The sequence below is a fragment of the Durio zibethinus genome, chromosome 5 (genome assembly GCF_047325235.1).
Source record: "Durio zibethinus cultivar Kanyao isolate XHJ-2024 chromosome 5, ASM4732523v1, whole genome shotgun sequence".
Classification (NCBI taxonomy): Eukaryota; Viridiplantae; Streptophyta; class Magnoliopsida; order Malvales; family Malvaceae; genus Durio; species Durio zibethinus.
In genome coordinates, this window is record NC_143166.1 from 7,953,070 (window position 1) to 7,972,007 (window position 18,938).

At 26.0% G+C, this 18,938-nt stretch overlaps 1 protein-coding gene across 1 annotated transcript; it reads left to right on the plus strand.

Moving 5' to 3' along the window:
• The first annotated feature begins 9,364 nt into the window (after positions 1 to 9,364).
• On the plus strand, positions 9,365 to 11,700 carry LOC111282588 (glycosyltransferase family 92 protein RCOM_0530710-like). Its single transcript, XM_022870735.2, has 2 exons — positions 9,365 to 9,727; positions 9,950 to 11,700. Exons 1-2 carry the CDS (start codon positions 9,654 to 9,656, stop codon positions 11,508 to 11,510), a joined length of 1,635 nt encoding a protein of 544 aa, XP_022726470.2. The 5' UTR covers positions 9,365 to 9,653; the 3' UTR covers positions 11,511 to 11,700.
• The last annotated feature ends 7,238 nt before the right edge of the window (positions 11,701 to 18,938 follow it).

The window sequence follows — 18,938 nt, forward strand, 5'->3', positions numbered from 1 at the left end:
TATTGGTTTATATATTATTCCCAATATCTTGTTGATCACCTTTCAGTTACTGTTGATAAATAATGCCAAGATAATTTTACTTTAATTTACATGCTTTAGATTTCAAGTCCCTACAGGAGATAGGCGTTAATGGGGTTTTGCAACTGGCTTACTACATCCACAAAATAGAAAAACCTATTAAGACCATAGAAAATTTGCAAAGTTAGAGCACAAAACATTGAAACTTTGAAACCCAGCCCTAAGAACATCAACCCCCACAAATGTGTGTTTTAGACCTCACTAGAAACCCTAGCCCTGACATAACATATTTAGGTTCTACTCAAAGATTTTAAGTGTTCTTTTCTCATGCTGTGCACCACATCTCTACAAACCTTGTCAAACCCTCACTAACAACTATCTTTCTTTATCATTCTTTAACCTTGGTAATCGATTCTGTTAAAAAAGAGGCAAAGAGAATTTCAACATACAATTCATTAAAAGATTAAACTAACTAAATATGATTAGTGTCATTAGTGCAGCAAATTTGGTAGATTTGGTTTGGAAAAATTGAATTAATATTCCTAAATGCTTATAGTTTACTCTAAAAGTGCAACTTTATAATCATGCAGCAGTGTTTCCTACCAGCTGTTTTTGTTTTGCTGATGTTTTAGCTTATTTAATATATGAGAGTGACAAGTTAAGGAAGCCATAAAGAAAGATAAAATGGGTGTGCCAGGACAAGATCTTGCATTAATCACTGAAGTCTTTCATTACATAATTGAAGCAGTTGAGCTAATGTTACTTTCCATCAGATCTTGATCTATTAGTCTTTGACCATGAGATAAGTGTTTTAGTTACTTCTGATGCCTGATGTGTGCAATTTGCCATTACCATTTTCCTGCCAAAAAAAAAAATAAAGTTTTGATTACCAAGTCAATTGTTTGATAATCTTTTTTGTTGGTCTATCAGATCCGCTGCTTAACTTAAATGGAAGTTGGGCTGTTTGAATTACCAGCAGACAAGCGCCTTGGACAATCAATCAAGCATGAAGATGAAATGATACGAAGTCGTAGATCAAATTATGATGCAGAGGTGCTGCCGTTTGGCTTCTTACACGAGATTGTAGGTTTTCCTTTTAAATTCATTAGGAATATTATTAATCGCAATACCAGAGCATGGCTCTGCATATACGATGTATTCAACAGAATCCTTGCCCCATCACAATTTTTTTTTTTTTTCAATAGAGGGCCCCATCTACGTACAGAGTCTTTCTGCATCTCTTTTCCGCATTTCATTGTCAGTTCCTCTGTGTTATTTAATTTTTCAATCTCATGCGATGTATTTTTCATCCAGAAAAAAAACAGATATCACTGAGATATGTTTCTATGCTGTGTCTAAAACTGTTTTCTGTTTAAGTAGAGAACTGCTATGTTAGGTCTTACCTCGTCACGGTTTCTGCCAATTATGATCCCATGGCCTATGCCCAAACTCAGGCAAAATCTTAAGCAACACAATTTCATTTCATTTATCTTCATATTTTGCTGACCCGACTGATTGGTTTGGCAGGCTTTGGAATAAAGCAGGCCAAGGCCATGCATTGCCGATTATTCACCTCGGGACTCTGCGAATATTTCACGGTTCCTAGTTTCTCATATAAAAGCAATGTCTGTGTCTGTGACTATGAGCGTATGTGACTATGCGTTGGGTTTAATATTTGAGTAAAACTGTTTTTGCCCTCTTGTTAAAACTGGAGTGCATTCTATGAGTGGTTCTATTTTGATCAAAAGGCAAAATCTTGAATGATTAGATGTTACGTTTCTAGCATACAAAGTTACTAGATTGCCAAAAGCCACGGATAAGATAATAGAGGATTATAAAAGATATTAGGAACCCTAACTGAACCGAGTCTTCCGTCTCCAGTAACTTGGTTGAATCGTGATCAAGTCAAAATTTAATTTTTGGTATAAATTCACCAAGTGTTGTATTATACATGTACAAAGAAGTATAATAATCAAAAAAAAGTTTTTATCAACAGTTTTTTTGTAGACTGTAAAATAAAAAAAATTAATTGTTGAAATAATTTCTTAATTAAAAATACCATAACTTTTTAAAAAAGAAGGACTATTGGACTATAAGAGAGTGCTATCGCATAATTTCTATTGCTATATCATTCATTTGTTAATATGAATGTTGTGATCCAAGTGGGTTTCATATTTTGTTTGGGCCAGGTTCCATTTTGAGAGTCACCATTTGGTGGTATAAACCGAAAACTCATAACCGATTGTAGGTGCTAAGCCCATAAGTTTTTTGGTAGTGCCATTTGGCCAATGTAATTTTTGGGTGTAAACATTACGTGTTTAAGATTTAATGATTTTTAAGTCATATTTGATGGATAAAATAACAAATAAGATAGTACAATAATTATTTTTATATTATATTTTATTTATTTTAAATATACAAGTTTTATTATATTTTTAAAAAATTATATCAATAATTTAAATTATATAAACTTTGAAAAAAATAATTTTGATTAATAAACAAATTATTTTCTTTTAATTTTTACATATATTAAATATAAAAAAATAATATTATTTTATTTAATCATATTCATAATAATGTCTTATTTTATTTTATTATAATTTTATGTATCAAATATAATCTTAAGATATAATTTTTAGTATCAACTAGTGAGTCATAATTTTTTTTCTTACTCAGTCAGAATTTTTTTCTTATTTTTAAAATTATTTGATAAAACTATGATATTCATTAAACTTTTAAATTCTATTTCAAAATATTAAAATTTAAAGAAATATTTGTAGAAAAAGAAAAAAAAATAAAGAAGGGAAAACACGATGTTTGAGAAAAATATAAATAATAAAAAAGAATTCATATCCTTTTCCATTTTTAAAAATAAAAACAATATTTTTTCTTTATGTCTATCTTGACAATTATTTTACTAAATTCTTAAAATACACGTTTATTAACTAATATATATGGTTTTTGAACTATTTTCTTCTCAAATTATTGCTAATTTTTTACTATTTAAAAAAAATGATTTGACGCAAAGACGAACAAAACTTTCACCAAAACGATCTAAAAATCAAAATTTTCAACATGTTCTCTAAGCCAGGTGTTGCCACCAAATTCATCCGTCGTTAAATTTATAAATAGGATAGGATGCGATACATGAGCACTTGGTTCATTAGTCAAATATAAACAAAATGGAATCATGAAAAGCATTTATCAGGTTGACCGGTTAGGGAAGTTTCCATGATTAAGATATGGGATCGATGCCTCCTTGGCATGTATCGTATTCCGATTCCTTTCTAGTACGACGGTAAGAAATAAATTTCATCAATTGCATTAATTTTACATATATATATATATATTAATATTTAATATATTATCAATATAATTTTTAAATTATATAAACAGATTAATAGAATGATACATTTTTATTTTTTAATTAATTTTTTATTTTTTAAATATATTATAAAAAAATGTGTCATTTTATTAATTTCATTTGTATAATTATAAATTTATACTAACGTTTTAAATATTAACACACACATATATATATATATGAAAAAAAGTACAAATTATGGATAGGTTTGACAAGGGGTTGAGTCAGGGTTAGTTTTTGTTCACTTCGAACCCGATCTGATTTTATAGTTCTAAAATCTGAACTCGAATGGATTCGAAAAATTTTTATTATTTTTTATATCCGACTTAATATTATTATAAATCATATCCAATCCGATTCGAAATTAATAAAATATTATTTTTTAAATATAATTAATAATTATATAATTATATATAAATTAAAAATTTTAAAAATTAATTTTTAATATAAATATCAGGTCAAATTTGCCTAAAATTCAAATCCGACCCGACCTTAACTTTTTGTTAATAATATCCGATTTGATCTAACCTAAAACTCGATTTAAAAAAAAAAAATCGATCCTATGAGATCGATCAAGTCAAAATCTGCCAGGTACAGATTGGGCTGCCAACCTTACCATGGAGAGAAGACTTAAATGTTGAACTTTTTTTTTAGGTAATATTTGGTATTATTTTTAATATCATCTTGGTAATTTAATCATAAAAATTATGTTATTAAGGTGATATTATTATTTGCAATCCGAAATCACTTTGTTTGATTAAAAAATCATTAATTATTAGAAATTAAATATTATTATATTTGATATTACTAAAAATTAAATATTATTTTATTTAAAATATCAAAATAACTATGCATATTATAATAGTTATATAACTTAATGATTTTAATGTTGTTTAAAAATAATAATTTTTATATAAAATATTAGTGTTTTATTTACTTCATAATAAATATCATTAAATTATTAAATTAAAAATATATTTATTGATAGTAAATTAGTTTTTATAGTATAAATTATGTAAAAATCATTTTACTTGAAAAATAAAACTAATATATTAAAATCAAAAGATTATATTAATATATAAATTTTAAAATTTTAAAAAAATTATAAAATATTTTTAAATTTGTTACAATAAATATTAGTTTGAAAATATAAATTTTGTAATATAAAATAATTACAAGTAATTTTAAGAAAAAATAAGTTTTCAATTTACATATTAAAAAAATAATATAACTATTGTTAATTTTATATATCATTTTACTCCAATAATAAAATGCTTTTTATCATTTTAGATGAAAATTAGATCGATTTTCAAAGCAATGACCTAATCATTCTTAGTAATCTAAAATAGTTATCATATAAGATCATTATGTAATTATCAATCACATTGATCTAATCATCATATGTAAATTATTATAATTTTTTGAATAATTACTTCTTATCAAGTATTATTTTGTTAAATTAACTTAATTACTTCATGTACTTTTAAAAAGTTATATTCCAGACCAAATAAGCTGATTGGCTTCTTTTTACGTGGCAAATGAAAATGAAAATGATGGACGTTATTGGAAATGAGAAAAAGAATTCATTTATTTTTTTGTAAATATTTTTTCTTCTTTGTGCGATATTTAAAATAAAAACATTTTAATTAGGTACTTAAATTTTATTTTCATATATTAAGTTATCCTAAACCTTTAATATTATTAGAATAATATTAATATGTTATTTAAATATTGATGTAAATGACATGTGACTATTATATAATTTGAGATGTAGTTGATACATGTCATTTTTAAAAAATAAAATAAAATATTTTTTAAAATATTTTTTTTTAATTTTTATTATAAATAACATGTGATAGTCACATCACTACCATATTACAACTACTTATCATTCATATTAGTATTAAGTGACACATCTGCATTATTCTAATGGTATTAAAAGATTGAGGTAACTTAACAATAAAAATGAAATTTAGGTACTAAATTAGAAATTTTTTTAATTTAAATATCACATTAAAAAATTTGTAATAATTTAAGGGTCAAGTAAGGCATTATCCCTTTCTTTTATGAAAGTCATTCATTCTCTCCTCCTTTCCAAAACATTCTTAATTTTTATAAAAGCAAATAGTGAGGAAGGTGAGTGAAACAACATTTTCTTATATTGAAGATGCCATTCGTATTAAAATAAATATTTATTATAATTGTATTAGCTTAATTTAGAAAAAAAAAATTGCCTTCGTTTTACTAAGTATTATCTAGAGAATAGTCAATAGAATTGCTGCACTGGCCTGGCAAAGGCATTACATAGTTAGAAAACCATATATTTGTTGTTCTAATTATTTCCATAATTCAATGGATGTTTAATATTTACTTAATAAAAGAAATCACTATTATTACTTTTTGATACAAAGGTGGACGAATTTTAAATATAAAAAAAATATTATAAGTATTAAAATTAAAATTTCATATTTATTAAATTTTTAAATTTTAAAAATAATTACATTAACCGATTAAATTAAGCATCAAACTCAAATCACTAGTAAGTTAATTGTCCTAGCAGTAACTTTATTTTTGGGTGGGCAAGTGAGTACATTTCTTTTTGGTTTTGCTACGTGGGGGGAAAGCAATAATATCATGGGTTGAAACATGATTAAAAGAAAAGGAAGTTTCTTCCCTTAGATCAAGAAGATAAAAGGAAAGGAAAACTAAAGGGAAATAAATTTCTTTCATGTTCAGATTTCACATGTTTGATTTATTGATGATAATCAAAGCGTGCATTATACGAAATTGGTGTAAAAACAACCAAACTTTGGACTGCCAGCTATGATCGAATGTGATCCACACCCACTCCTCAAACAACACGTTATCTGTAGCCTACCAAATAATATAAATAATTTCCATATTTCTCTTTGTATAAAATATACCCATTTTATCTGAAGCTGTCTCCAATGATTTTAACTAATTCCCAAATTTATATAATTTTTCTTTGCTTTTTTCTTTCATAAAAAAGCAAAATTTTTATAATCTATAGTTTGATTGATTGAAGGTGTAACCTGCAATGTGCTGAGCACCCTCTTGGCACAACATTTCGGGTTCTTCTCTCATCATCAAGACGAATAAACAGTTGCGGGAAGCCAAATGACAAAATTCCAACCTTATCTGAAACATAAACAAACATGTTAGAGGGAAACCATGAATCAACTAGCTAGTCACAAGACTGCTATTAAGTATAGTTTAAAGAAAAATTGACAAGATACCTAGTTGTTAGCTGGACTTAATTGGACACTTTCATAACATAAAGGTCAGACATTTTATTTTTTTTAATGTTTAAAAATCTTTAGTTAAAGAAAAATTAATGCCTCAATTACAACATATATATTTTACGAAAAATTTAGAAGAAGAAAGGCTACTTCATTTCAGGGTTAGGATATACTATACGTTTTAAATTTATACTGAATTTATATATTGTTTTTAAAAGATTGTTGACAATAACAATTGAATTTAATCATATAAATAAAGTATTCGGTTTATTAACTCAATCAATCCCATTTATATTACCAATTCAACCAATATACAGCATATTTCTGACATTGACAAAATAATAAAGGCTCGCTTTTATTAAAAGGGGGTGTAATTTGTAGGTAATTACAATTCCCAACTTTAGTGGGAAGAAAAGAAAAACGTTTATAAATTGAATTTGGTGCAACTTGAAGTAAAGAAGATGTGGTTAAGGACAATTTGCACCATACCGGCAGATATTTGATTGAGAAATGTGACAATAAGTTTTGCTTTATTTTCCCGATTGTGAGGGAAGGGAAGGGGATGACGAGATTTGCCATCGAACTTGTTCAATCGATAGAGATTGTGTGAGGTGAAAGGGACTTTTTCACTTGCGTTCACATAGCTGGAGTTTTTTCTATCTTATGTTCAATATATGCATATATGCATAATAACAAAACAATGACTTGATGCAAAAACATCATTTTCTTTTTTTTTTCTTTTTTGATTTGAATAAAACTTCTTTATATTTACTCTTTGAACTGAATCATGTATAAATATTAAATTAAATTATTATAATTTTTTAAAAAATTGTGTTTTGGTCAAGAACAACTATGAAAAAAGTTATTACTATAATTTGGAAAAGGAAAAATGTCAAATAGACTTAAATGGAGCTTGTAAAGTTTTTTTATGTAAAATATTTTAATTAAAAAGAATATAATTAGTTATTAACAAAAAAAAAAGTTTAGTAACAATTGATAGTATAACTTATTAAATAGTCTTTTAATGGTACAACTTATTGAATAGATTATTTCATTTTAAAAAATTATTGAATAGATTACACATTACATAATTATCAAGTTTTGATGTTTCATTTGAATGGATATAGTTTTAAAAAATTGAATAGATTATATTTAGTTAATTATTATTAAATTTTTTTATTAATGCTTTAATATGGTTTTTATTTAATACTTCATGTATATTTAATTTACTTTATTGAGTTCATTTGATGCTCTTGTCTCTATTTTTAGTTTTAGTTTTTAGTCACAAGCTTTGATTAAGAAACTTCATCAAAGTTTTTTTAACCTTTTAAGATAAAATTTCACTTTCTCTTTTGTCAATTCTTGATGTGATTTGAAAATTTTGGATGGATTCTAAATCTCTATGATATTGCATTTATAGTACACACCCATTTTGAAATATGTAAACACAATAGGAAATTGTTATTAGATTAAGATTAAATTTATCACTCTATTATTGTAAGTCACTATTGAATTGTGTTACAATATTTTTAATTTCGTTAAAATTTGTTGTTGTATTTTAGTTTTGTTGATTTTTGAACATAAAATATTAAAAATGATGAACATTTATCATTTGTATTAATAGAAATTTTACGAAATATCTTTTGTCCAAAAATCAATAAAATTAAAAATATAATGACAAAATTTATTATTTGCATTAACAAATTATTCAACAATACATTATTTTTCTTTGATAAATAAGACAGAAACCGTTGACGTTTTCCTAAAATTTTACGTAGATCTCTCTGAGATAAATAACCTTTTTTGTACAATTCCAAATATGAAGTAAGTTTTCGTATCTTATTAGTGAAATTGCCTATTTGAAATTCAACGGACCCTTGTTTTCTTTTTTTTTTTCTTGAAAAATAATTGAGATGAATGAATTTTTTATCATAAAACAAAATTTTCTCTCTCCTTTTTTTTGAATGTGAATTTTACTGATTAGTAATAATAATAATACCATTCATTTTAATATACACAATGATTTTAAATTTGTTATGAACTTTATAATTTTTTCAAATAAAATTAATCAATCCAATTTTTAATTATAATATATGAAAAAATGTACCATTGACGAATTTTCAAATGCAGATACATATGTATCTTTACCATACTGAAACGACTGCTAATATCTTTGTGTATTAGTCAAAAATCAAAAAATAAAAAACGAAAGAACGAAATTCAATAAATTTAAAATACAATGGCAAAATTCAACATTAAATTAAAGTATAATAATAAATTTTGTCTTTATTGTTAATAATTGCATAACTAACAAATTTAATCTCCTAAGCTTGAAAGAGAAACAACATCACCCTTTAAGAGCCAAAAGTGTGGTTGTGTGCCTTTTCCTGTTATATTAGTATTAGTGAGACCAAACATTAGGAAGCAAACTTATTATTTAGGAATGCGAAAACAGAATTATAATAGTATTAAAATTTTAATTGTTTTATCATCAGAGTCAATACCAAACATCTTAAAATATATATATAAAAAAAACAGAATTATAGTAATAAGCCAGAAAGACTGGTAAGCCTGTCTGTCTGTGAAAGCCAAGTGTCTCTGCTTCACATCATCAAAAAGCAAAAAATAAAAGAACAAAGTCCAACACTTTTGAACATCTATGCTGAGAATCCACCGTTCCTGTCCATTGTTTTTACCCAATAATCTCCATGGTTTTGCTATACAATGACATTGCCCCATTTTTAGTCTGCCCTTAGACGGCAGCCATAAACGCGTAATTCAAAGGTCAAAAAAAAAACCCTGTCAGTAATTCTTGCTTCCAGATCTCCGCTGTCGCACGTACTCCCTCAACAGTCAGTTTCCTTAACCAACAAAAAAAAAAGTCACCCCAGATCTGTCATTATATTCTTTTCCTTCTCGGCCCTTTCTTTCATTCTCTTTCTTTTTCTTCTTCCATTTTTCTTTTACTTCTTACTATTTAGTTTCAGCTTTTTTTTTTCTTCTGAAAAGATATGGATTCTGAGCAGCGTCGGAAGCGGAAGAGAATCTACAGGCCCTACTCACGGACTCGGTTTTTGTCAGTAAGGTCGTTAATCTTTTGCTTGTCTTTCTTGGTTTTCCTTTTGTTCTTGGCTACAGATAGGTTTCCAATCCGGACCGTATCTTTTCACCCAGTTCTTAGCGTCCCAAGTTTTTCAATCTTGTCAAAAAGTTCACTTCAGGATTCTTTTCATGAAAATTTACGGTTACCTTTGAGAGTAGAAGATCGAGTCTTGTTCCCTGATCACTTGCTTTTGCTTGTATCCAGCAAGATTGTTCAAGCAGAAAAGTTGGATTGTGTTTACAACAAAGTTTTCAATGATTCTAGTGAAGTAATTGAGGAGATTAAAGATAAGGAGATTGTCTACCAAGGGGTTCTGTCTATTGATGAATATGATGGGTTTAGATCGATTGTTAGGTGCCCTCTCCCACCTCTGAATTATTCGGCCACTGTAGCTTTGAGGCGGCGAGGAGATGGGGTTTATCATAATTGGTCTTTGAGGGGTAATCAGACGGTTCACTCATGGGATAGAATGGTTTATGAAGCAGCATTGGATGGGAAAACTGCGGTTGTTTTTGTTAAGGGGTTGAATCTTCGACCCCATAAAGAATCCGATCCTGCCCAGTTCAGATGCCAGTTTGGTTCGGGGAATTGGGATAAAGATGAAGGGTTCGTGCTAATGACTGAAGCAGTAGCGGCTGCACAAGAGGTTGTTAGGTGTTCGTTGCCCAGGAGTATAAGAAATAATCCGGATAAGGTTCAGGGAATTCGGGTCACTGTTGTCCATGGTGGTGAGAGTGGTGCCGAACATGTGCCAATGACATCTGCGGTTAGTATTCACAATACCGGATCCTATGAGCACAGGAGGAAGCAAAGAAGGCATAAGAATCTGCCTATGCCTTCTGTGGCTAAACTATACAATTCAAAGTCCTACCAGAAGAAAAGGAAGAGGGAGAAGTATGAGCTCTGCGCCTGTACTATGCTCTGGAACCAGGCACCGGCACTGCGGGAGTGGATTATGTACCATGCCTGGCTAGGGGTTGAGCGGTGGTTCATTTATGACAATAATAGTGATGATGGAATTCAGGAAGTTATTGAAGAGCTTGATTTTCAAGATTATAATGTGAGCAGGCATTGCTGGCCTTGGATTAAAACCCAAGAGGCAGGGTTTTCTCACTGTGCTTTGAGAGCAAGAAATGAGTGTAAATGGGTAGGATTCTTTGATGTTGATGAGTTCTACTACTTCCCTCGTCACCACCGGAGAGCTTTACTGGGTCAAAATTTACTAAGGTCCCTGGTTGCTAATTACTCTTCATCTAGGACAATTGCAGAAATAAGAGCAGCTTGCCACAGCTTTGGGCCATCTGGATTGAGCTCAACTCCATCACAAGGAGTAACTGTAGGTTACACTTGCCGACTGCAAAGCCCAGAGCGACACAAATCTATTGTGCGCCCTGATTTACTCAATGATTCTCTTCTCAATGTTGTGCACCACTTCCAGCTGAGAAAGGGATTAAGATACCTGAATGTGCCTGAAAGTTCTATCATAATAAACCACTACAAGTACCAGGTATGGGACACCTTTAGAGCAAAGTTCTTTAGAAGGGTTGCAACCTATGTTGTTGACTGGCAAGAAAACCAAAACCAAGGGTCCAAGGACAGAGCGCCTGGGCTTGGAACTGAGGCCATTGAACCACATAATTGGCGACTACAGTTCTGTGAAGTCTGGGACACCGGTATGAGGGACTTTGTCCTGACAAATTTTGCTGATCCTGCCACTGGAGGCTTACCCTGGGAGAAGGCTCTTTTGCAACAATACCAAACTTGATTGCTTGTAGGTAATGACACCAGAAAAAATTCATTCTTTTCATTGTTTTTTGCATTCTTATCTTATTATTATTTTTTTATAGATATGAGATCAATTGATTATAGGGTTCTTACACAGCTGTAAATTTTGTGATGATGAAATGACTATTTTTTCTCTCTTTCATTCCTATACTAGTTCACGAGTTATTGATAATTTTTCCTGTAGTTTATTTCTGTTAAAGTGGCTACTTGTGCAGCATCTTCATGTTTTCCTGCAGATGAGATGAAATACTATAGAACATAACTTACTAACAGTTGAATAAATTTAAGGGAAAACTTTTGATAAAATATGTTGGAAAAACTCAATTCTATTTCAATAATAAGAACAGGATGATGAACTTCAGTGCATGATGTAAAATGTTTCTGAATATCTTCTGTTCAAAATAACTGCATCCTTTATGTATTATATAGAGTGCGGTTAACTCGTTCATTTGTAGCTTCCTGGAAGCTGGAAGTTTAGCATATTACAAAAATAAGCATGATATGCTTTTCAAGCACAGCCTACAGGACTACTCCCTACAGCTAAAAAATATGCCATTGGAAGTTTTGAAGCATCATGGCATAAAACAGAACCCTTTACGAGAATACTAGGGGCATTTGTTGTTTAATAAGAAATTTTCAACCGCATATCCAATAAGGTTTCAACGCAACGCATCGGAAATTGGCAATAGAATTTTCAGGGACCAGCTAAAAATTGAATTATTAATTACATGACTGCATGTAGGTCCTGCATCCTGAAAACATCACTGCCTGGGAAACCAAAAAATCCAAAAACATGAACAAAACACCTTAAAACTCAGAGAGATGGAGAACAAAATCCACAAAGTAGAGAAAACAAACAACCAAAATAGCATATTAAAAAAATTTTGAAAAAAATAGACCAGATGAGCATGCATGCATGCAGTTTTTATTTATGTTTTCATATATTGAGTGGTTGAGCAGGATTTTTGTGTTTGTGAACCAAGATGTGCAATTTTGCAGTCAATCCAAATTTATCCTAAGCCGTTCATTATATGTGAAGACAATCAAATTGATATCAATAGACAGCATTGGTGCCAAATAATGAACACTAATAGAGGCGAGTATACCAAACGTTAAAATTTACGGCATTATTAAAAAGCATGACTTGAAACTATGACCAGTCTTTGTAACGTGATCTTAATCTTTTATTTTGGCTAATGATTCTGCAGTTTATAGTTTTGCACTATTGGCACCCAGAAAACATGGCATGAAAAAGGAAAATTTGCAAAATTTATCAGGGTGCATCTTCTATACAAGAATCAAAACTCATGCTTCAAGATAAAAGGCACTCACTTATTCTCCAAGAAACCTGAATGCCTTTTCACTACTCAATTTTGTCAAAGATGCCTTCCGATGTGATCCAGCACTCGTAAGTTGAAACCAGATGAGCTACATTGGATGTCATTAAGATTCAGTTTTGCATAATCAATCATTTAAAATGAAGAAAGGACAAAATGATCTATTTCTGTATTCTAGGAGTAATACATATATATTTTTTAAGGCTCATAATGTTGAATTGGGGAAAAAAAAAGGAAACAAAGAACTATACCTTAAATGAATGCCGCAGCAGATGTTAGTCGCCTGTCAACAGCATAGTAAAGTACACAATTATTTAAATAAGCCCAGTGACAACATGTATCCCGCAACAGGGTCGAATTTGGGTTACTTTTCCCTGATGGATTTTGTATGATGGATTTATTCGTGTGATTTTGGTTTTTTTTTTTTTTTAATTTATTGATCCGGGTAATTTTGATCAAATTGCATAATAAAGCTCAAATTCCTGGTTCCTCCCATCGGTTTTCAACCTCTCTGTTCTTGACCTCTCCGTTCAGTTGGATGGGCTTATTGGTCCGAGATTCATGTTTCAGATGAGATGATGACAAAGAAAAAGTATAAAAATGTGACTGAAATCATAAAACAAAATCATTCCTCCACCCTTTTATATCTCTTTCAAATTCAAAATCAAATCCTTGATATGATTCTCGAAAGATTTACGAATTAATTTGATTTAGAAATGATAATTATAGAAATGTTCCTCAACAAACCTTATTTTACAAACGAAATGTTTATTTAAAATGTATTTCAAGCTCTATTCAAAATTCATTTAGCATAGATATTGCCACTACTTTATTAAAAAAATGGCTCTGCCCCAACATTACATTATTTGTTACGCTATCTAATTATCATTCTATTATATATATACATACATACAAACATATATATATATATATGTATTTCATCTATTATTTATATATAAAGATGTAAATTCCAAAGCTATCAAAAGAGATTAACTTAAATACTTTTAAAATTTTTTAAATTAATAAATTTATTTTTAAATGTATAATTTTTATTAATTTATTTAAGTTTAATTTAATTCAACTAAAATTTAAAACAAATCTATGTGAAATTAAATTTTTTAAAATTTTGAAATTTTAATTGCAAAAGTATTACAAGTGATTGATTAAAATATTCTTAGAAAACTTTTTTTTATATAAATTTTAATTTAAATGAATTTTTTTATTATTATTAGATTTTTTTATATATAATTACACTAAAAAAGTGCTAAAAGTGATTGACTCTTAATAAAATTTTATTTCCAAAAATGTTAAAAATGATTTATTCAAGTACCATAGTAAATTTTTATATAAATTTTAATTTAAATGAATTTTCGTTTTTATTATTAAACTCTTTATTATAATTAAATTTATATTAAAACAAAATATGATTTTTCACATCAAATAAAAATACAAATATAACGAAATTAAACCTTATTAGTGTACATAGGAATAAGACAATTATATGAAATTTGTTTCTTTAGTTGTTGTAATTACATATGTAGTTTATGTTAATAAATAAATTCATTAAACATAATAATAATTAAGTCATTGAAGAATATTTGTTTTTCTCTATTTTTACTTTCAATTTTTTGTTTTAATTGATTTGCTAACTACATATGTATGATAATGATTTTATCATTTGTATGTTTTATTAGTTGATAATTTGATCATTGATAACATAATTAAATCTTTTTAGTCCCTTAAAATAATTCAAAAGAGAAATTAATTAACTACTTTTATTTCATTTTAAATTTTACTCTTGTGTATTTTTAATATTTTAATATAATATAAATTAATGTATAATAAAATTTTTAAATAAAAGAAATTTTAAGTTTTTGATTAGTAGATTATACAATTACATTAAATTAATGAAAGTACCAATAGAAGAATATCGTGAGAAAAAAATGAGATGAAAGATTGATTGGTTATGTAATATACCTCTATCTTCTTCATATGACAAATATGGTTAATGTTAGATGATGTTTCAATGAAGAATATACAAGTTTATTGATTTTAAATTTCTTTAGGATCAATTTGAAATTTTTTTATTTGGAGAAGCATTGTATATTCCCTCATTTTCTCAATTTTATAAGTTGAAGAATGTTCATGTTTGTATATAAATTTTAAAGTTACTATATTGGGTAATATTTGTTTAAAAGCATTGAAATTTATCACATTAATTATCACTATTACATTTAATATAAAAACAATATTATAAAATTGTAATTTAACTAAACTTAAAAGTGATTTAAAAGCATTCATTAATAAAATTCATTTAATAAATTTTTATTTAATTTTATATTAAGTTATTTCAATTTTTTTGTATTTTGATTTTTTATAATTTCAAATTTGTTTTTAAACTTAGAATTAGAGGTCAATTAGGTTAAATCAAGTTTTTTCATCTAAGTCTATCTATCGTATACTCAATTATTCACTTATTACCTAAGTAAATTTTACTCAAGAATTGGTGCAAGCATTTCGTTTTTCAAAAGCTGAATTCAAATAATCCTAAATTCAAATAAAAAATAAGTATACTCAATTACATAAAATTTCAATTTCATTTTAAAAATATTTTAAAAAATTAATTAACTAATTCAACTACAAATACAATATAAGATGAAAGAAAAAAAAACTTAAATAAGGAACTTATAAATTGATACAGAAGATGAATAAGAAATATTATTTTATGATTGGGTTATTATTTCAATTCAAAATTTGGTTTTGGTCAATCTTTTAAGGTTTTAAATAACTACTCAGATTTTTACTTTTTTAAATCAATTGAAATAAAGTCAAATTTATTCGTTTTTATAATTATGTATATTAAATTATTATTAATTTTTTAATATATAAAATGAGTAAAAATTTTATGTATACTCAATTTGAGTTTTAAATTGTTTCAAGTTTAAGTCGATTAAATCATATTATTTTTAGCTATATTTTTATAACACCAATAATAAATTTCAAACTAGAATGAGAAAATAACAAAATGAAAATTTAGTTGCAAAAGTTATAGAGTTATTAATGATAATTCTAGAAGAAAATCCTTGTACTCAATTCTTGCAAATATTAAAGTATATATCTTCTTATAAGGATTTTAAAATTTGTATTACACCAATGTTAATTTAGATCAATAAGTATATAATAGTTCTTTTGCTGATCAAATTGCTATATGGATTGAGGGAAACAACTCAAATATTTTATTTGAAAGAGATATCATAATTCATACTCGTTCAAGAAGATGACAAACAGTTAAACATTATTTGAGTTGTCATGACCTTCTTCAATTTTTTTACTCTTTTCAAATAGAAAAGTTAGTTGGTATAAAAAATATATAAAAAAACATTTTAAATGTTGGTACAATAAAATAATAATTAGAAATACAGTATCTTTTAGTTTAATAAAAGAAATTTTTTAAAGAAAATGTGAAGGTAATTATTGTGATTTAATATTATTTGTTTAATTTTTATAAATTTTATTTAGTAAATTTTCTCTCATTACTTTTACCATATATATAACTAAAATTTTACCCCAAATTATATACTTAAAAATAGAAATATAAAGTAAAGTTTATTACTTTCATTGTTGGCATTATACTTCAAAACTTTCAATCTTTCATAAGTAATTGAGCTTCGCTAAAAAGTATGAAAATAAATACACTTATCATTCAATCAAATCATTAATAGAACTTATCTTAATATGTACAATCTTTCATTAGTAATTGTATTTCGTTAACAAGTATGAAACTAAATACATGAATCATTTAAGCAAATCATTAATAAAGCTTATCTTAATACTTACTATTTTATCATGAAATAAAAAATTTGAAGAATATCTTCGAAATATTAACTTAATATATATTGTATATTTATTTAATTTAGTTTTGATACTTGTATTAGTACAAAAAGTTATGATTTTAACTTATTATTACATGTTAAACTACAAATAGCAAATTAATGGCATTTTCTCATTGTTTTTCAAGTCATCTACACTTAAACTTTTTTTTTTTTTACTTTCTTTCTCTTTCTTACAAATTACATCGTTTAACATATATTGTGGTTACTTTCTTTTTGGATATATATAAATTAATGACAACATAGTAGGATATGATTGATAACTTAGTAATTAATTAGTAAAAGCTAAAAGTAATCAATATAACTTAGTAGCAATTATCAATAACTTAATAGTTAAATAGTAATGATTTTATAGTAAATCATTGATAACTCAATAGTAAATTAATAATAATTTAATAGTAAATGAATGATAATTTAGTCATTAATAATTGATAAATTAATAGTAAATCAATAATAACATAATAATAAATACATAATAATTTAGTATTTAATCAATTATATTATATTTATAAATGCATAACAACAAAGTAGTAATTCAATAATAATTTAATAAAAAATAAGTGCTAACTTAGAAGTTAATCCCTGATAACTTATTAATAAATTACTGATAATTTAAATTAATAATAATTAAATAATAAATCAATTCCAATTTTAATAGTAATTAATTAATAATCATAAATAAGTTTTGTATATTGTAAACAATAATATAGTAGTAAATAACTGATAATTTAATAGTTAATCATTGGAAGTTTAAAAGTAAAACATTATAATTTAATAGTAAATTATTAATAACTTAATTGTTAAATGATAATAACTTAATAGTAAATTATAGATAATTTAATATAAATTAATGATAACTTGATAGTATATTATGGATAATTTAGTAGTAAATCAGTGATAAATTTGTAGTAAATAATCGAATATTAAGTTGTAAATCAATTATAACATAGTAGTAAATATATAATAATATAATAGTAAATCAATAATAATTAAGTAATAAATTATTGATAACTTAATAACAAATCATTATTAATGTATTAGTATATTACAAATAACTTAGTTGTAAATTAGTGATAATTTAGTAGTAAATTAGTTAATCACTGATAATTTTGCAATAAATAAATTATAACTTTATAATAAATCATTAATAACTTGATGGTAAATAAACAATAATTTAATAGTAAATCATTCATAACTTAATGGTAAATTATTCATAACTTGATGATAAATCATTCATAAATTAGAGTACTAAATCATTAATAATTTAGTTGTAGATTATTAATAGCTTAGTAGTATATGAATGATAACATAGTAATAAATAAATGATAATTTAATTGTTAATTATTGATAACTTTTTTTTATAGTTGAAGTTGCTATGGATTGAACAGCTGTAGAAATGAAACTAGAACTTTTAAAGAAAAATCTATCATGAACTTATTCAATAAAAAAATTTAGTAAAAAAATTTAAATTTGAATAAAGTAATAATATTAATATATAAATAGAAAATTGTATTATATATTGTTAGTGATTTTTTAAATTCCCTATTTTATAATTGTAAATGTATAACAACTTATTAGTAAATCAATGATTTGTTAATAAGATAATTGATAACTTAGTAACTATTCATATATAACTTAGTAATAAATTAATGACAACTTAATAGTAAATTAATTCCACTTTAATAGTAATTAATTGATAAATCTAATAGTAAATCATAAATAACTTTATAGTAAATTAATGATAATTTAGTAGTTAATCAATAAAAACTTAAAAGTAAATCAATATAACTTAATAGTTTTTTAATAATCGATAATTTAATAGTCAATCATTGTTAACTTTATAATAAACCATGGATAATTTAATATAAATTAGTATTTGGTGGTGAATCATGGAAAATTTAATAATAAATCTGTAATAATTTTGAAGTAAATAATCGAAAACTAAGTCGTAAATCAATATTAATATAATAGTAAATGCATAATAACGTAATAGTAAATTATTGATAATTTAGTAGTAAATCACTAATACCATATTTATAAATCAGTCATTAGTTGTAAATCAATAATAATTTAGTAATAGATTAGTTAATAATTGATAATTTTATAGTAAATAATCGATAAATTAGTAGTTAATCAATTATAATTTTATAATAAATAATCAATAATTTAATAGTAAGTTAT

What these genes read in the sequence shown, in the direction of transcription:
- LOC111282588 (XM_022870735.2), top strand. Translation starts at nt 9,654, where the DNA reads ATGGATTCTGAGCAGCGTCGGAAGCGGAAGAGAATCTACAGGCCCTAC. An exon ending in ACTCGGTTTTTGTCAGTAAG is followed by an intron (nt 9,728 to 9,949) that starts GTCGTTAATCTT and finishes GCTTGTATCCAG; the next exon opens with CAAGATTGTTCAAGCAGAAA.